The sequence below is a fragment of the Hakea prostrata genome, chromosome 6 (genome assembly GCF_041222555.1).
Source record: "Hakea prostrata isolate BN-2017 chromosome 6, UWA_Hpros_2, whole genome shotgun sequence".
Classification (NCBI taxonomy): Eukaryota; Viridiplantae; Streptophyta; class Magnoliopsida; order Proteales; family Proteaceae; genus Hakea; species Hakea prostrata.
The window spans coordinates 37,080,077-37,100,169 of record NC_142605.1 but is presented as its reverse complement, the minus strand read 5'-3'; the positions used below and the strand labels follow the sequence as shown (position 1 = coordinate 37,100,169).

General features: G+C 36.6%; 2 protein-coding genes across 2 annotated transcripts; both read left to right on the top strand.

Moving 5' to 3' along the window:
- Positions 1-1,052: 1,052 nt before the first annotated feature.
- Positions 1,053-2,713, top strand: LOC149013830 (uncharacterized). Its single transcript, XM_089159229.1, has one exon. It carries the CDS (start codon positions 1,258-1,260, stop codon positions 1,972-1,974), a length of 717 nt encoding a protein of 238 aa, XP_089015355.1. The 5' UTR covers positions 1,053-1,257; the 3' UTR covers positions 1,975-2,713.
- Positions 2,714-5,272: 2,559 nt separating this feature from the next.
- LOC149013829 (signal peptide peptidase-like 2) lies at positions 5,273-19,217 on the top strand. Its single transcript, XM_089157946.1, has 14 exons — positions 5,273-5,600; positions 6,269-6,427; positions 6,690-6,801; positions 9,955-10,074; positions 10,258-10,409; positions 11,878-12,060; positions 12,471-12,505; positions 14,837-14,993; positions 15,701-15,754; positions 15,868-15,960; positions 16,057-16,199; positions 16,488-16,558; positions 18,389-18,472; positions 18,771-19,217. Exons 1-14 carry the CDS (start codon positions 5,454-5,456, stop codon positions 18,875-18,877), a joined length of 1,617 nt encoding a protein of 538 aa, XP_089014072.1. The 5' UTR covers positions 5,273-5,453; the 3' UTR covers positions 18,878-19,217.
- Positions 19,218-20,093: the final 876 nt, after the last annotated feature.

The window sequence follows — 20,093 nt, the reverse complement described above, 5'->3', positions numbered from 1 at the left end:
AAAATTAATGTTGACGGTCTTCTACAAACAAGGAAATGACACACCAGGTTTTGGAGGAGCGGTTCGAAATAATTTGAGACAAACTTGGTTTAGCTTATGTTTCAAAGGAGGAAATGCTTCAGTAATTCAAATCGAAGCAGCAGCAATTAGGAAGGGAATCCAAATGGCCATTGACTCGTAATATTAACAAGGTGATTTTTGAGAGCGATAATGAAGCGATTGTTCATATGATCAACAATAAAGATGGAACATCACTATTGAAATCATGCATATTCATTAGGATATCTTCAACCTCACTTCAACTTTTGACCCTATTATTCTTCAGCCTTTAGAGATGGGAATTCAGTTGAAGATAATCTTGCATCTCAAGCAGCTTTTAATCAAAATTGTATGTTTTCTTATAATCCCCCATTTTATCCTTTGGCCTGCAATTTGATTTTATCCTTTGGCCTCTGCAATTTGATGTAATTGGTTGTTCTATCCTAGAGGTTTTTCTTTTAAATAATTCACCTCTTTATCCATAATTTTTTTTTTATCGCATCTAGGTAACTTCATATTTAATTGCGGAGAAATTTATCAATCCTCAGGAATATGAGTTTCTAATGTGAAGAAATGAAAAGGTTAAAGGGAGATATGCAGGGATCAATTGGGTTACTACTACTTACTACCCAATGGAAAAAAAAAAACTCTTGTTCCATTTATCGCTGATCATCTAATGGTGAATTCCTCCTATGGTAAATGTAAATCTTTTGATTGGCCGCTCATCATGCAAGAATTGAAAAGAATGATACACGTGGAGTCAATGCAAGGTTGGTAAAGTGGTAAGATTTATATTTCTCAGACAAGCATTTCTTTGAAGATGTAATCAAGGTGCGCCACAAGGGTGACCCGGATGAACATCTTATACTAACAAAAAAAAATATATATACACATAGATATGTATGTCTATATATATATATATATATATATATATATATATATATATGCAGGGCGCGGGAATGTGCTTATTGCAGGGCAAGTGTACGATGTTTCATTCAAAGCGTCCATGCAACTCCTTTGAGTCACACGTTCTCCTAAACTCCTGTAAAAAATGACACGTTAACTACCTTATCCCTCTCTGGAGATAGAAATCTTGATTTTCTCTTGCTAACTTCTCATCGGTCTCTACAGTCTTCTCCTTCGTCTCTCCACTGAAATCTCCCTTGAATTCGAGAAAATCAAACAAAAACCCTAATTTACCTCTCTGTTCCTCTCAACATGTCTGGTGGAATTGGTCCAACAGGTAGCGACATCAGTCTTACCAAAGAAGAAGAAGAAGAAACTCATCAAAAATCACAAAAACAGAGCAAGAGTGGGAGAAGTTTTTTATCATTCCGGCAACTCAATGCTCTCGCCATCATCATCGTCTTCTCTGCAAGTGGATTGGTAAGCATGCAAGATGTGGGAATCTCAATCCTCTCCCTTTTCTACATCTTCTTCCTTTCCAAATTCGCCTTCCCTCGTCTGGGTCCTTCCCCTGATCCTCCAGTCTTCGGCCAGAACAATAAGATTTTGTCTCTCTACGTCTCCTTCGCAGCCGTGATTGGGCTTTTACTTCCTATCGCTTACATCTTTGAAGGAATCTTGGAAGGCGACAAGGAAGGTATCACGGCAGCCGCGCCCCATGTCTTCCTTCTAGCTAGCCAAGTTTTCATGGAAGGTTTAACATTCACCTTGGGCTTGTCGCTTCCGATTAGGGCTTTGGTGCCGCTGTTCTTCAATTCCATGAGGATGTTCACACTTCTCGATTGGTTGAGAAGTGAGATCGAAAAGGTAGGTGGAGGATCTGGTGGATCCGTCAGGAGGGTATATTGTGGGAGAGCACTTGCATTGGCAAATCTAGGGTTATGGTCCTTCAATCTGTTTGGTTTCTTGTTGCCTGTTTACCTTCCTAAATGTTTGAAAAAATATTACGGTTTCAAGGACAAGAATTAGGTTTGAGGGAGAGAGACTGTGTGTGGTGCTTATTATGGTTTTGGTTCTTGTTGATCTTCTTTGTAATTGTTCCTTGTAGACATCTTGTTAGTATAGATGAGCAGATCATCGTCTACTGTAATTAAGTATTGGGTTTTTACTGAGAATGAATTTTGAGTATGAACCTTAAAAGGATCTCAGGCATGTTCATATCTTTTTGCCTGCATCTCTGCCCTCTGGCATACTGTATTCTATCACATCACACATTAAGAGGAAATAAGGAACCCTTGATCAAATCAACGAGAGAGACTACAGTGATCTTGGGATTGTACAACCCTGAAATCATTGGTTAATATAGTGTTTTAAGTATGATTCCTTCATTGATTTTTTTCTGGAACTGATGACTCTTTGATTTAACAACGTACACTCATGTTGAATTTGCAAGCCAACCAATTGATGTGATCTGGGTGTTTCAGTTTTCAAAAGTAATCATTACAGAAGTACAGAACCTTTCTTTCCTTCCCTCATGTCAACTGACATCTATCTTCACCCTTCTCTGTGTTTCTGCAACTATCCATGCCCCCACCCCTTTGTAAACCAAATCTGCCAACCATTTTCCGATTTTGTAAATATCCATTTATCTTCAATAATCTGTGCAATCTCCTCTCCAACTGCATTTCCCTAAATGAATGAAAAACAAAAAATTATAAATTTTAGAATATAGATTTCTTTCTGCACGTTAGTTCTGATTTTTCATTTTTTTTTCCTGTTTAAGGAAGAACTAGGAGCAAAGAGGAGAAAAAAATACAATGGCAAAGAAACGAAATAGAGGAAGGGGATGGGGTAAATCTGTTCAAATGGATATTTATTTGAGCACATAGGAGTATTTATTTGACCTATAGTACTGATTTGTTTAGTTTTGTAAACCTAAACCCAAAAGAATACAATATTGATAGCTAATTTTGTAATAGTAAACCTCATTTTAGCTAATCTTGTAACTTTTCCAAATTTTTATGTGTATAGTTTAATACGATTTATGATTTGTTGTAATTTATTAGGTGACTAAAAGAAATAAGGAATCATAGTTCTGTTTCAGTTTTGATTTCATGGATTCACTTTTCCAATTCAATTATATTTCATAACAAAAAAAAAATGAATTGATAGTCAATTCAATAAGAGTTATATAAAATATTTTATATATAAATATCACTTACTTCCCCTCTTAGCTGGACAAATAGCACTTACACCCCCTCTTAGTTGGATAATATCACTTACCTCCCTTCTAACATAGCAAATATATCAAACACCTCCCCTCAATTAAATAAAAAATAAAAATTAGCCAACGATAGTTTGGGGGTTTAGAAAATTACTTAACGGTAAACGAAAAAATTAATTGAGGGAAGGTGTTTGATATATTTGCTAGGCAAGAGAGGCGAAAAAATTAATTGAGGGGAGGTGTTTGTTATATTTGCTAGGTAAGAGATGAGGTAAATGATATTATTCAATTAAGCGGGGGTGTAAGTGTTATTTGTCCAATTAAGCGGGGGTGTAAGTGTTATTTGTCCAATTAAGAGGGGAGGTAAGTGATATTTATCCCTTTTATTTTTTATTTTATTACTTTTTCTATAGTGCTGTCATTGTGCCAACTAAAGATCTCAAAAAAATCAGTTTGAACATTTTTTTGGGTAAATTTTTACAATTTTTTGATAAATCTTACTCATAATTTATTTATTATTCGAAACTTGTTTTTCAATGATAAAACTTGGGGTGTCTATATTATATTCCCTACTCATTGATACAATCATTAATTGTATCATGATGAGCCAACTTATTATTCTATGTTTGTATGATAAAGATATGCAAAGTATAGTTAAGGAATATTCATATATGAACCAATATTATAAATAATTATCACATTGTATACAAAATAATTTGGGTAGTTGAAAATAAACAATAGTTTAAGAGATTCTTGAATAGGGCAACCTTTCGAACTACTGCTGAATCCATTGGTAGACAAGACACAATCTAGCGAACTGAAACATCTTAGTGGCCAGAGGAAAATAAAGCAAATACGATTTTTATAATAGTAGCGAATGAAATGAGAACAACCTAAACGGTGAAAAGGGGGTTGTGGGAGAGCATACAAGCGTCATGTTGCTAAGTGTAGTTGCGGAGTACTACATCTTAGAGATGAGAGTCCAATAGCCGAAAGTATCACTAAATTAAACTTTGACCCGAGTAGCATTGGGCACGTGAAATCCCGTGTGAATCAACAATGACCACCTTGCAAGGCTAAATACTCCTGAGTGACCGATAGCAAAGTAGTACAGTGAGGGAAGGGTAAAAAAAACATCTTCGGGGAATAAAATAGAACATAAAAACATAATCAAGGAGTGTTCAAGTCTTAGGTGTAGATTGTAATCTCTAATAAAGAATATTCGTATCAACATATATTCGGTATATCAATAACGATTCGATTTGATATCTCTTATTGAATTGCTCATTCAATGAACATTCTCAAGATTATGCTTTGAAGGGGACTCGAACCTCCACGATCTCTAGCACACGATCTTAAGTCGGACGTGTACCATTTCACAATCAAGGCATCTTGAAAGTGAATCATATTCTGTAAAACGTATATTTAGTGAAATTGCATTATATGATCGAAATGATAAAGCTTAACATTCTCACTTACAAGTCTATCCATTAGACATAGATTAAAAAGAATCTAGACACTTGAAATATCATAATGTATATTCGCGTAGATTAAAAAGAATCTAGACACTTGAAATATCATAATGTATATTCGTAATTCGTGAATTCAATATATACGACACCATAAACATGATTAAGACATACTACACTTAATTATCTATTAATCTCTCAACAAATATAAGTAGAAAAAAAAAATAGATTTTTGAGAAATCATCTATTTGTAATATGGAATTCTTCTTTAAAAAAAAAAAAAAAAATCTATATGGAATTCTTCGGAATACATGCCGCATAATCTATCAACAGAATGGGTCCCACGATTCCCATCCGGGAATCTGGCTTTTGGGAATTGGGACGAGTCTTGCAACCGTGACTCTTGACCCAAACGAATACTTATTGTACGGAAAACTGGAAAACCGAGATTTACCGGTGCCGGTGACTTCCCGGTACGTATTTATTACTCAGTCACGGTCAAATTTCACTGCAGTTTCACCAAATATGTACGGACGCATTTGCTTGTTTCAGCTGCCGGTAAATCCTATAAACTAAAATTACTTATCAAGCAACTTATAATAATAAGACAGTTTAATTAATTACGAATTAGACTTGACAGTCATACGGCTCTGAAGAAAAAAAGTGTACGAATCTTGTCTGTAACTATATAAGATTTGCACTATGGATGTGAAGAGGAGATAAAGAGAATCTCTCTCTCATCTGCAAATTGGGGCTTGGGGAGAGCAGGGCTGGAGAAGTAAGGTTTTAGGGAAGTTCGGAACTGCGAAGTTTCGATGGATTTGTGGAAATCTGTACGAATAGCTGTTCTTGTTGCAGTTGTTGTATTTATTAGTCTTCCGTCGGCGGTGTTCGCGGGAGATATTGTTCACGATGACGATCTTGCTCCGAAGAAGCCTGGCTGTAACAACAACTTCGTTTTGGTAAGAAATTGCTTCTGTTTACTTATTCACTTCAACTGTCTTCCTCTCTATTTCTCGAAATTCCATGTTTGGGGTATGTTCCGTTTGTGGGTTTCCTGTTTTGGGCTGCTTTCGGGATCAAAAGATAAATTTTGCAGTTCAATTTTGTTAGAAAATTACTACACTTTTTTGAGGATGGGATGTGAAAAATTCAGGTTTTAATCTCTACTGAAACTTTCTACTTTGTTCATGCTTTACCCTCATCGCCGCAGAAAATGAAGAGGGCGTGAAGCTATTTGCAGTTTCCACAGCAATTAAATTCTAATTTTCAATGTTGTAATTTAGAACTCCAGGGCTGGAATCTAATCTGGTCTTCTCTCCACCAAATTGGAAGGAAGAAGTGATTTTTGGAGGGTTAAATTTGTGCTTTAAGTTTCCGCAGCTATCATTTTCTAATTTTCTATGTTGTATGCGTGCATCGTGAATTTAGAAGTCTAGCACTACTTGGGCCTAATTTTTAGTATGACTAAATGATGCTCGTTTGGTTTCCTACAAAGGTTGTTAAGAGAGAAGTATACTTGGTTCTCTTCTGTATACTTTACCAATACCAAATAAGTGTGGCAAACCTTGCTTTTTCGTTACTGTATCTCTCCAGTGATCATTTATTTTCCGTACCTGCTTTTTGATAGGTTAAAGTCCAAACTTGGGTGGATGACGAAGAAGCCGATGAATTTGTTGGAGTTGGTGCTAGATTTGGTACAACCATGGAGTCAAAGGAGAAGCATGCAAGTCATACTAAGCTCACACTCTCAGACCCTCCTGATTGCTGCAGCAGTCCTAAGAATAAGGTTCGTACCTTCTGCATCTCTAGTTATACATGATTGAATATGAGTACGAAAGTTCTACATGCATAGAGGCGTATAGACCAGAGGTACATGCAAGCAGAATGTATACATAATTTTTTCTTGGCAGAAATGTATACATAAACTTAATGCTTTTTTTTTTTTTTTTCTTTTCCCTCTTTCTTTCTTTCTTGTGAACGGTGAGTCGTTTAGTTTGATAAATTACTACTTTGGCTTTAACATTTAGAATTTGTGACTTTCTCCTCAGCTTTCTGGAGAAGTTATCCTGGTTCAACGAGGTCACTGTAAATTCACCAAAAAGACAAATGTTGCCGAAGCTGCTGGTGCATCAGCGATCCTAATTATAAATACTAAGAAAGGTATGCAATCAACCTTTTTAATATATTTTGTTGTCTGGAGGATATTTTTGTGAGGTTCTCAAAACAGCTTCTGTAATTGTAGGATACTTTTGAAGTTGGCTTAGTTTATTTACTTTTTTCTTTCCTATGTAGTCGTGTATTTGGATCCAGGCAGTTCTTTGTATGTTATTAGACTTGCTTCTCATCAACCTGCTTTGCTGATCCTGTCAGTAGGCTGATTTGTTAGGCTGCATATGAAGCATATTCTATGTACTATATGTGTTTATAAACATTTATCGTGTCTATGTCTTAAACCATACCAAATGACGTTGTTTGCAATGATAAAATGTAATTCAAGTATAAGATATGATCAAGTGGCATATATATACATAAGGACCCCTTGTCAACACTAGACCAGAGTTTGGCAGTTAATGAACCTTGTTGGTGCTTGCATTATCGGCCTATGTGTTTTCTTGATATTTTTCTTTGGTTATTACCCTCTGACACTGGATTCTGGCCCCTTAAGAAGGTGTCTTCTGACACTTTTCAGTTCTATAGTGTTGTAGGGATCTCTATGTACTCGTGGTTTAATATATTCCTGTCCTGTTTACTTTGCTAACAATGAATCATTGTTCAGTTGGACAGATGAGTTTTATTAATAGAACTCTATATTTAAATACATGGATTTTTATGATAAGAATATTCTTGCTGCTGTTTTTGAGAGTTGTGCAGAACTTCGATTGGAATTTGAGCTATTGAGCTAGAGATGGAATTTGGTTAAGGTTTCTTTTATATTTCACCTTCTTATATTTGTGGCCCAATTTGGTATTTTGTTCTGAAAGTTCTTCACTGTTCACATATTAGTCAGCATGATCCAAATTCCGATCATCTAAAACTTACAACCTGAGTTCTAAAACCTTGTCCCTTACTCCCTTATGCCCTTGTGAAGGCCCAGGGTGGGCATCTTGAGCCCTCAAACCTGTGAGAAATGAGACTTTCCTACCAGTCAAGAGTGGGTTACTCCAAGCTTTTTTTTTCACATAATTTATGGAAGAAAGTGGAATTCCCCCCATATGATCAATTTTTTCCCTTTCATTTTGGTAAGTTCCGCCCTTGTGGTTGAGCTTATCCTAGAGTACCATTGTGCCTTAGCAACCTATTTGCTTCCTGCTATCAAGCTGCTGCTGGACTGCTCTCTCCCGTTGGTTGAGCTGTTTTTAGATCACCATTGTGTGTTAGCATGTTAAGTTTTCCATCATAGGGCTTAATGTTTATAAATTAAACGAAAGAGGATTATTTATTCAGAACATTAGGTTTGTTGGATCGAGGGTAGTTATGAACACCCATAACCCCTTGATACTTTTGACTAATGGTGGTCCTGGTTCTTATCCATAGTTAGCATGTACCTTGCTAGTCATACTCTAGTATCACTTCGTAAGCCCCTACCCCAACTCTATCTTTGTTATCAGTGAGCTGATCTATGAATTGAATCCATTGGCAAAGAAGGTGACCTACTTTCTTTCAAGCCCCACTGGAGGTGAAAACTACATCATCTATGTGCTTTACTGGGATTAACTAGTAAGACTAAAAGCGAGTGCAGTTCCATGATTGCCTATAGAAATTATTGTTCGTCACATAACATCAAAAGCTATGATCCAAAAAGATGAAATGGCTGGTGCTCTTTATTCTAAAGAACTAACCAGTTATTACATGTGGACATTCTCTCAAAAAGGTAATCTTCTACCAAACCACTAGGACCCTTCATTGGACCAATCAATTGTTGCCAAACTCGAACCCCAATCTAACATGTTTTTATGTTAACATAAGGGTGTCAATGGGTTGGTTTTCTATGAGTTCTAGGGTAAGCGAAGCTGAATTAGTATGGAGTTTTCAGTTTTTGGCTTGTCTGTCTTATAATCTTATTTGGTTCAATTTGGTGTGGTTTGGTTTGAAGACAAGGTATGGGCTAGTTTTTGGTAGAGATTGGGTAGTGTTTTAAGGTTTGGGGGTCAGGTGTTGTCCTATTGGTGGCATGCTGGTCTATCTAAAACAGAGCCAAAACCAAAAATGCACTATCTCTGTATACCCAAACCCAAATCAATAAGGCCTGAATTCAGTTTGGGTTGGGCTGAATCCGGGTTTGGTTGGACAGAATGGGTTGACCAGTTTGGTGTAGTGTTTGACGCCCTTACTCTGACTCAAGCTACTTAGAACCCATTCTAATAAATGTTTCAGTTAATGAACCCCAAATCAAGCTCAACTTTCAATCACTATCTTTCTTAGTCTTGCCCTTCAAAATCCTAAATCCAAACTTGATGAATCCTATTCTTTTGCAATCCATAGACCTGAATTTCCTTAGCTTGCCTTCTGGCACTTCTCAGTCATCATAAATTCACCTTTCTTCTTCCGTGGAAATATGAACTGCTAAAGAAAGATAAGCATCTGCAATGACAATGTTTATACTGCCTACCCCTTTTTGAGGTTCTCTATCTTTACGTTGAATATGAATGTTTTTAGTTTTCTAAGATTGTGATGTTGTGATTTTCCGACATATTTACTTCTCCTCAAGAGTAAAACCTCAAGTGATCCTTCTTCGACGAAAACATGAAACCTAAAGTTGTGGCTTAGTCGTCATGAGCTGCCAGTTCAATTGGAGGCATAGGTCTTCCAATGATGTGGCTGACCACCTAGCCAAGCAGAGGGCAAACAGGCTGAGATGAGAGATGTGAGACTATTCTCTGATTACTGTTAGAAGGTTCTTTAATCATTCAAGGAGAGGAATTGTTTCATGTCTTTTCTTATATTCTTTGTAATAATCTGATTTTGTATTGAGGACTGTTAGTTTTTCTCTCATCAGTTAATTGTTTTAATTTGTTATATAATGGGAGGTGAGTCCTGCTTGTAGCAGAGGTTATACAAGCAGGCGAGATCAAAAGAGCACCCCACGACACAATTGCTTCAATCAGTATGGGAGTAGAGAGGTAACCACATGAAGGGAGGAGAGAGAAAGAGTGAGGGGTGCTAATGCCTGGGCAGACATCATTTCCCCTAAAGTCTTAGAGGCTTAGCCCTCCACATTTAGTAGAATACTATTAACACTTTTAACACTTGTCAGAATAGGATTTTCTTGTACCATTTGAGAGCTAAAGCAGTTTTCTGCTTTGTATCTTGCAGAGCTCTACAAAATGGTCTGTGAACGCAATGAAACAGATCTTGACATACGTATACCAGCAGTGATGCTTCCACAAGATGCTGGTGAAATCTTGCAGAATCGTCTGAAAGGCAATTCATCAGGTAAAAAATTCTCTATCATGTGTGAGATCATGGAGAATTTTGTTCTCTCAGTTATTATATGATGCTTGACTTTGCGATCTGTTCTCTGTCCCCAAAAAATATTTCATTTGGTATTTCATCTGCTCTAATTTTTCTCTTGGTTCTATTAGCTACTAGATTTTCTAATGTTTGAGGTTTCACCAGTTGCTGTGCAGTTGTACTCACCACAACGTCCATTGGTCGATATAGCAGAGGTTTTTTTATGGCTGATGGCAGTTGGTACTATCTTGTGTGCATCATATTGGTCTGCATGGAGTGCCAGAGAAGCGGCAATTGAGCAAGAGAGGCTGTTGAAGGTTTGCCTTCCCCTGCTTTGATTCTAACCCCCCCCCCCTCCACATCCCCTTCTTTCAAATTGGTAATGATTCATTGGAGAAGAAAGTAAAGAACAAACAATCCTTAGAGACAAGGCAACCTGTGGCTAGTATACAAACAGGAACAAACGAAGAGACTCCCTACATCACTCATGGTTCATCTAAGGAATTGAATCCATAAAAATTTCTAGGCCAATCTTGTTTGAAGAACAATCCTGCCTGAAGGCATGGTTCAAGATCTTGATATGGAGTCCCAGCTTGCCAACTCAAAAAGGAGACCTAGCTTGGGATCTTGGCGAGATCTTGCCAAGTAATGGAATATTTTTGCCCAACTCAAGGGGTACCAAGGATCATCTTGGATTGAAACTGGCTACCTTGCCTATTTCAGCCCTTCTAAACACACTGGTGACCTCAGATGTATGGAAAAAATAGCGTAAATGTTAGTTCTACTTTGGACATCAAGTGGGAAACATTTGCTGAAGTGATTCAAGTGAAACCTTAAGATGGCCTATTATACACACCATATACTCTTACATTGATGCTCAATGTTCAATTCTAACTAGTCTAATACATTGCACATGTTCGTAGTTCAAATTACAAGGCTCAAATGATAATCCAATCATCCCACCCCCATCTCCCCATTCAACGTTTAGTGTTTGTCTATAGGTTTTATTGTTTTTTCCTCCTTGCCATCTCTCTTTTCTGTGACTCTGGTGTTCATCATTGTCTTACATGTTGAAGTCTATTCTGGTAGAGTTCATGTCTATCGGAAAGGCTTTCTGATTTATGCAAGGTAGTTCTTCTTAGCTAATAGGGTGGTTATTTGTGGCTAGATTTGGTTTTTGTCTTTTTCCTTCTTAAGTACCTTCTCTTGATTTTTATGCTGCAGTTTGTACATATTTATAGACTCTTGTTCCGGGTAGGGTTGTCTGCAAGTCTTGTTTCTCCTTGTCCAATTGGGTTGGATTTTGTTAATGCTGGGTTGTCAATCAATTCTGATGTATGCTCTGTTTTTCCATGTTGGCAGCTTTTATGATAATTCTTGTGGTTTTCTCTGATCACTTCTCGATCCTGGTTGTCTCACCTGTGATACAAGTAGTCAGATCAGATCTGAATATTCGAGATCTTTATTGGATCTAACTGGGACAGTGTTTTTGGGATCTGTCATGTCATTGTTTCACTTAAAATTATTTGAATTTGATTAAATCAAATAAAGATATACAGGATCTTTATGGAAACTAAACTGGGTCAGTTTTTAAGAGATCTGTCAGATTGCTGTTTGTATCTGAATTGGATTTGAAATGATCTGACCCAAATCCGAACCTTAGGCAGCCCTAAGTCCCTAACACAATGAATCTTCAATGAAGTTTCATTCTCCCTGTAGACGGGGTGGGTATCTTTCATTTCATTGGTTTCTTGATTTCCTGATAAATTGGTTTATTGTTTGTAGGATGATAAGGAAGAATTTATAATTGCTGAAGACACTGGTGGTAGTGGGGTTGTGGACATCAACGCAAAATCAGCAATCCTTTTTGTTGTGATTGCTTCATGCTTTTTGGTTATGTTTTACAAGCTCATGTCGTTCTGGTTCGTGGAGATTTTGGTGGTTCTATTTTGTATTGGTGGCATAGAGGTGTGTTACTCTCGTCATTCCTTACTTATGTGTGATGAAGTGTGCTCAATGTAGACAATTTTGTCATTATTTGGTCATGTAGAGTAGGGGTTCGCCTTGGCTCCATGGTTGGTGGACCATGTTGTAGCCTAAGGTCAAGGTATCGGAACAACTTCTCAGCAAAACTTTGTTGGGGCAAGGCTGCATAGGAAAATGCCCCCCCCCCCCCCCCAAAAAAAAAAAAAAAATGAAGACTGCTAGTGCAGAAGCCTTCAACTCCACGTTTGCCCTTTTTTGTCTCGTAGAGACTGTCAATCCAAACCTGGTATGATTATTGAAGTGGGGGCTGGAACATCAACCCTGGTCATCTCTTTTGCTTGCATATCCTTTTCAAAGTTAAGACTGAACCTTTCATTTTCCTGTGCTTCCAGGGCCTGCAAACTTGCTTGGTGGCTTTGTTATCAAGGTATTTTAGTGTTCTATTCCTTTCCTTTTCACGTATTTGTGATCATATTGTGACTGGGCTCAGCTAATGCCAAAAACTGGCTACCATATTCCTTCTCTTGTCAAGACTATGATAAATGAATGGGTAGTTAGACTCTTGAATTATCATCTATTTCTAATGTTTTATGCTGCAACTCTGTTTTATCTGTTTACAGAAGGTATTCTGTCTTTCAGTCAATGGTAGTATTTGATATTTACTGTTCCTGCCCTTCTCTTTCTTCTCTCCTTTCCTTTCCTTCCCTTTATTAGTGTTTACCATGTTTTCCATCTTGTTGTCCTCCAAGACTTTTGATGGTTTGTAATTTGTATGCCTAATATTGAAGGCTTTAATGGTTAAGCTGGGAATTTAAGTAGAAATAGAATCACCATGCAGTTTGGTGTGCATCATATTCTCTCTTAACTTTCTGAAAAGTTTCTTTGTATAATTAGTTGGATAGACTTTGCTTGAAGGGGCTATACACTTAGTTCAGGATTTTGTTTTTTTATTGAAGTTTTGGCCTTTGTCAAAAATGATATTCTGGATTTAAGTCACATTTTGACCTAAATCTGAAACATTTCAGTTGCATGTTTGACTTGACCTTTTCAATGGTCAATTGGCCCATCTTTGCCCAAAACCTCAGAGATCCCCATGAAGGATCTTTAAACATATTGCAACCTTTTGATTGTAAAAAGGAAAATGCATCCAATGGAGCCATTGACAGTCAAGTGAAATCCAGTCTACAGGATAATTTGATCTATGAACAACATCATTGTGTTAAAAGAGGTATGCCAGAATAATCATTGATGCATGACATAGGGGAGGAGCTCATAAGCATTTCAGTCTCTAGGTTGCTAATGTATGTTGTACTCCGCTGTATGATTTCTTTGATACAACCTATTCTATACAGTGTCTTTCTTTTTCGTTGTTTTTTCCCTGGGTGTTCATTTTTTTTTTTGGGGGGGGAATGTCTGAAGTCTCATTCTGCTTGTTTACTTTTTCTCCATCAGTTAAAAGTTTTTAAAGCAACAAAAAGCTAATTATAATTTTTACTTGACTCATACCTTTCTGATTTAAACAAATTTTTATAATTTATGGGGAGAGGTTCGGCTACACTGTTGTGTGCAGTATCATGCCTTGGAGTGGGGATATTAGTGGAAACATGAAAACAGGGATAGATTAGAAATTTTATAGGGTGTGGTGCCACAGCGATCTGGTTTTGTGGTTCTTAGAAAATATTAATACCCTAATTAGTCAAGTTAGTATTGGAACCCATAATCACCATTTTTGGATGCAAAGGTTGAAATGAAATTAAGTAATTATTTTTTCCTATTTTTCTTAATTTTATGAGTTTTATTATTTTTAATTGTTCAAGAATTTTTCTTTCTTAAAACTTGGAATATAAGCGTCATTGTGAAGCTGTAGGTTGGCCAATGGTATGTAATACATAGAATTAAGCCTCAACTAGATGTTTAGCAATGCTATTTTTCAAGAAGGAAAATGTCAAGAAAGCCAATTTTTAGCCCAAAAATTATAAAAGAAACTCTATGAAGTTGTAGATCAACCTACTGTATCAAACCGTGAAAAATAATAATAACCAAAAAAATGAGCAACCACTAAATATTTGCCTTAGTTTGCAATAGTAGTGTTAGGGAATGGGGCCTTCAACTTGAATCATACAAAATATTGTCAAATCCGTGAAATTGTCTATGTATGACATCTGGTTCCACCACGGAAATGGAGGAGGTGATTTTTTAAAGTGGAGGGAGGGGTTGGAGACCGAAATCAGGGGTTCTTACCAAATTTCTTCACTCTGAGTGGCCTCAAGTGGTATATGTATTTATAGAGAAGTGAAACAATACCAAAGGGTGACATTTTACCTAAATTTTGAAAATTTTGCAAAAAGATTGTGTATGGTGAGTTGCACTATATTCAAAACTCGTTGAAATTGAAAGGATATTTATAAAGTTTCAAGAGCATTTTCTTGTTTTATTTTTGGTTCAGATAGCCAGTAGATTTAACATTAATGTAGTAAACAATGTGAGAAGCTCATCTTAACATAATCGTTACTTATAAACAGTGATGTGTTGTCGTGAATATGGTGTAATCTTTATTCAATTCATCAGAATAATATTAACGAGGAAAACGAGGAAAACAAGGGGAGAGTAAAAAGGTGGTTTTTGCTTGAAGGTTTTTTTCCATCTTATATATTTTCTTGCTCTGCTCTTTTATTGGATGCTCTATTGTAATTTTAACTTGAATGATTAAAATAAAAATTGACTGTCTGGTAGTGTGACTAAGCATATGAGCTTTCAGGTGGTTCAAACATGCTGGAGAAACATTTGTTAAAGTGCCATTCTTCGGAGCTGTTTCTTACCTTACATTGGCTGTTACTCCATTCTGCATTACATTTGCCGTGGTTTGGGCTGTGTATCGGCGCATCTCCTTTGCTTGGATAGGTCAAGATGTCCTTGTAAGATTTAGACTCCTCTTGTTGTGATTGTGTGTCCTCTCTAGTGTATACTCCCCTGAGTTCCATAGGCATCAGCGTTCTTTACTTTAACTTGCATAGGCCCCTCATCTGTTTCTCCTATTTACTTTTCAGCATATCAAGCCGACTGTAAGAACTTGGGTGCAATATTTTGTTCCCCTGCTTAGATGGAAACGGAGAGATTGTCCTCAGCACGACATTAGATTGTCTATGAAAATTCTTAGAGTAACTTAACCGGCATAATGTTGCCAATAATGGTGCTGGATGCTTCGAGGAAATGTTTGGAACAAAACAGTCCAGCTTCAGCAAAACTGTCTTCCCTCACCCCTGCTCCCCCTTCCCCTTTCAATCATGTCTTTTTTGTATTTAAAAAAAATCCAATTTCAAAAGCAGGAATTTAGAAGCTTTAATGTTTTTAATACTGTTAAAATATCCTTTGCTCTAATATGTGAAGAGAAAGGAATGGATTGACAGTACCCTAAGCACTGGTTGGGGTGCTTACCTTCATCCAGTGTCCTGGAATCTGAGGAAACACACCCCAAATTTGAAGTCCATATAGTTTTGGAATCATAGAAGAAGGCATAAATATATCTGAGATTTATGTTTTACATAACTGTACTTTCCATCAGGCTGAGATCTCTTTTTCTCCTAATCCTCTCTTCTTCTTCGTTTCCCTCACTTTCAATCAGGGGATTGCGCTGATAATCACAGTTCTTCAGATCGTTCATGTACCTAATCTCAAGGTGATGATTCAGACTTCAGAATTACTCTTTATACACATTGTTCATTGTTGCGGATAATTGCAAAGTGAATTTTTGATATTTGTGTTTCCTTTTAATCTTGTTGGGTAAATCAGGTGGGCACAGTGCTGCTCGGTTGTGCTTTCTTGTATGACATTTTCTGGGTGTTTGTTTCCAAGATGTGGTTCCATGAAAGTGTAATGATTGTGGTAAGTTATTCTTCAGAGTCTTCTGCAGAGTGCTGGGTAGTTACTGGTTTTCAAGAGTTGTGAGTTATTGTCATTTAAGTTGTTTGTTTACTTTAGGTTGCTCGTGGTGATAAAAGTGGTGAAGATGGTATCCCAATGTTACTGAAGATCCCACGCATGTTTGATCCTTGGGGTGGTTACAGCATTATAGGGTTTGGTGACATTCTGATACCCGGGTTGCTAGTTGCTTTCTCATTGAGGTACTCAAACCATGGTTTATTCTGCCTTTTAAAAAGTGTGTGATAGTATCCTGAGCAAGTTCTATTGATAAATATCCTCATTCTCCTCTTAGATGTTTAGTTTTTAAAATGGAATGATTCCTTATATGTTCTACTAAACAATGTGAGCTACATCTCAATTTTCTCTCAAATTTTTCATTTCTTTTAGATAAATTGCAGAAAAGAAGCTGTTTCTCCTATTACCTGTTTGACGTTCAGACCAATTGTTATGTGTTTCTACTACAAATTAATACTGGATCATCTTTGCAGGTATGATTGGCTGGCAAAGAAGAATCTTCGAGCTGGATATTTCCTATGGTCCATAATTGCTTATGGTTTAGGTACTGTACTCATTCCCTCTATTAACTACTTTGGACTGGAGGCATGTACTCTGTACCACTATTTTGCCATCTCATTTAGTCTAGGTCCATCTCTAACTGATGGGGCCATGGAAGAATTTTATCATACAAGTTGCGAGCCCAAACAGTAGAAGATTAAGATGAGATTATAGATTTCTTAGAAGGGACAGATTGATGCCTAAGGATTATAAAACTTGACAAAAAAGATGTTTAAACCAAAATAATGTTTTTGGCTTCACAGTTTCAAACAACAAGAGAATCGATTTCTTGACGTATTAGTTGATTTGTGGTGTGGGATAAATGGAACTAGATGAAAATTGATAAAAGAGAGTGAACAAATTGTCTCCCAGAATTCATAGAGGAGAATATGGGGATTAGGGAAAACAATTAAGGACAGGATAATGAGTGAGGTGATAAACCATGTTTCTTTGAAGATTTCTTGTACGCATTTCTACAGATGGAAATGTTATCACTCTTCCATCATGTATATGTTTGTCGCTTAGGGTCCTACATGAATTCTCGCTGAAGACCGGCGTTGTTAATGTGCTTGCCTCAGACATGTATTTCATGACTCAAGCTGCAAGGCACATTCTTATGCTTTTCTAGCATCAAGACTGCTTCAATAGTTGTAGTGGATTCAAGCATGAGGGCAATCTAATGTTTAAAGTTTAATATTTGGCATGCTTCTTGCATAACATGTGAGATATAAAATCAAGTTGAACTAAAAGTATAGCAGTGGTAGGTTACTATAAAACAATATTAAAAGAAGTCAAATGTACTCAAAAAAATAATAATAGCAACTAGAGTTTAAAGGCAATCGAACTACTAAATCCTTGCCCTCACTCACATTTAAAATGCAAATATCATGTTTAGTTCCAGACCAAAATGGAAGTAAAAACCATGCAACAAGATAAATACCACTATTACATAGTATATCAAGAATGCATTGAGGCTGACTTTTTGATTGCCGTCCATCAACTAATGGGGTGTTTGTAGGCCTTGGGGCTTCGGATTTGGAGATGGATCTAGGGCTTCAAAAACACTCCCTATAATCTGTTTTGACACCTGGAACCTACAGGCAGGTTGATGTAAGGATTGGCTGTTGCAAAGTTGGAACAACTGGGAAATTTTAGTTGTGCATCTTTGGCTGATATTATGAGTTATATTGCAATTGACCACTCAAATAAATAATGGAGCACAAAAGGAGGTGGTGGCTTGCTTATTACAAATTGCTTTCTGGGTTCTCTTTTCACACTAATGCCAGGTTTTGCAGCTAAATTGTTTTCGACAACAGAACGGATCATCCACACTGTTGCTTGAAAAATCAAAGATTAGTAATGGTAGCAGACTGTGGAACCATTGTGTTTGTTGATCTATTTTGTTATTAGAAGTTGTTACCTGTTAATTTTTCACTCTTAGATAATATTTTATACGTTTTTCTGTTCTTCTTTCCTCATAGTAATAAGGGTGTACCCGGTGTGTGAGACTCCTGCCACTGCAGGCTCTGGGGAGGATCACAATGTATGCAGCCTTATTCCTGGCTTTTACACAGAACCTGTTTCTAGGACTTGAATGGGTGATCACTTGGGAATTTTGGAGAAACCTTTACCGTTGCACCCTGAGACCTACCCTTATACTGTCATGAACAAATCAAAACACAGGGAGAACAGAAATTCCATTTTTCTGCTCAAAATAATATTCTAATGGACCAGAAAAATGACATATTCTTCAATTTTGATGCATTTCATCATTGATTTTTAGTTCTGCAAGTCAGATTGCAGAATTACAGTTCTGAATGTAATGGATTTACAGGTCTTCTCATTACATATGTTGCTTTGAACTTGATGGACGGACATGGTCAACCAGCACTTCTTTACATTGTTCCCTTCATGCTTGGTGAGTTCAATCAGATTTTCTAAGATGCCATTAAATGACTTGCGAAGAATTTGCTGCATTCCTAAGTGCTTCACAACCACTGCCTCTATCTATTATTGTATGTAAAACTTGATGATTAACTGCAATAAAGCCTTTCTCAAGCACATTGCAGGTGGATGCTATTTACAATCTTCTGCATTACCAACTCTCGTACCTGATGTCAAAAACCTTTTGTAACCCATGATGATAGTATACCTGGATGTTTGTCATATAACAAAAAAAAGGGAGAAAAGACTAAATCCTCTGCTGTTTGACACAGGAACCTTCTTAACATTGGGAAAAAAGAGAGGTGACCTCAAGATTCTATGGACAAAGGGTGAACCGGGGAGACCCTGTCCGCATCATCATCTGCAACCCACACAATGAAGTGGATAAATGTAGTGAGTGGCATTTGTATAATAGGATTTCATGTATTAACAAAAGCATGACGGATTGCGATCTATGGATAGAATAGTGGAAGTTGTAAAAGGATGTAGAGGCGACCCCGAAGATGTCTTCATAGCATTACACAGGTTTGAAACTTGGATCAGAGGAGGTTGAGTAGAATTCCTGCTTGCTTCCAAGTCTTGTGAGTATGCTTGATCAAAGATTGCCTATGGTAGGATAGATAGCTTGAGAACCATGTTATATTTGGATGTATGAAACATTATTTCACTATGTGCATGATGTGACTTTTTAGGATTCAACATAACATAAGAGTTTTGAATTCGGATGTAATTCTTTTCTGTTCCAAGTTAATGCAAATATTTTATTCTCCATATGGATGTAATTATTTTCTGTCGAATTTGATGCAAAGATTTTACAGAAATTGTTTTTCTTTTTCGTCATTATTAGCAGTTCTAATTTAAGGCTCTTTTTGGTATCAATTTTTATTCTCTATTATGAGGTTTTTTCATTATTTTAAGTTGTTTGGCATCTATTATTAGTTTTATTTTTATTTAAAATAATAGAAAATCTTTCAAAATTCATAATGAACTTTTTGTCTATTATGAATTATGGTGAGGATTTCATTCTCTTCATTTATGCACAAGTTTATTTAAAATTTATTATCTAAAAAAAATTTATTTAAAATTTTATGGTTAAGATGAGGGTAAAATAGTCAATACACACTTCTTTTTTAATAAAAATCATACTTTTTCCCTCTTTTATCACTTATTCACTATTATTTACTAATAATTTTTTATTTTGCCACCAAACTTATTTTTCATTCCATAATTTATTACCAAACCATTTTTCATTCTTTAGCAATAATGAATTCTTGTACTTATTTACTTTAAATAGGCATGATAGAGGACGTACCAAAGACCTAGTCTTTGGGAGATGAGATACTTTGCCACAAAATTGATTTTGTTTTTATTTATTTATGGATTTATGGTGCTTTTTTTGACAAGGATTAGAAGATTTGTGATCCGTGCGGTTTGCCATCCCGATTGTTCGACCCGCGTTGCACACCTGGCTGTGGTGGATGAGTCTCCCAGCGGGGATTTTTTGCATCCACAAGGATTCAATACCGAAATCTTGTTTAAGCTAATCAAGCTGCTTACCACTTGGACCAACCCCCATTGGTTGATGCTTCATTACC

Bases quoted from the DNA above. Each gene is read 5' to 3' on its own strand.
- LOC149013829 (XM_089157946.1), top strand. From the start codon at position 5,454: ATGGATTTGTGGAAATCTGTACGAATAGCTGTTCTTGTTGCAGTTGTT. The intron at 6,802-9,954 runs GTATGCAATCAA...TGTATCTTGCAG, and splicing joins AATTATAAATACTAAGAAAG to AGCTCTACAAAATGGTCTGT. The intron at 15,755-15,867 runs GTGATGATTCAG...TGGGTAAATCAG, and splicing joins TTCATGTACCTAATCTCAAG to GTGGGCACAGTGCTGCTCGG.
- LOC149013830 (XM_089159229.1), top strand. From the start codon at position 1,258: ATGTCTGGTGGAATTGGTCCAACAGGTAGCGACATCAGTCTTACCAAA.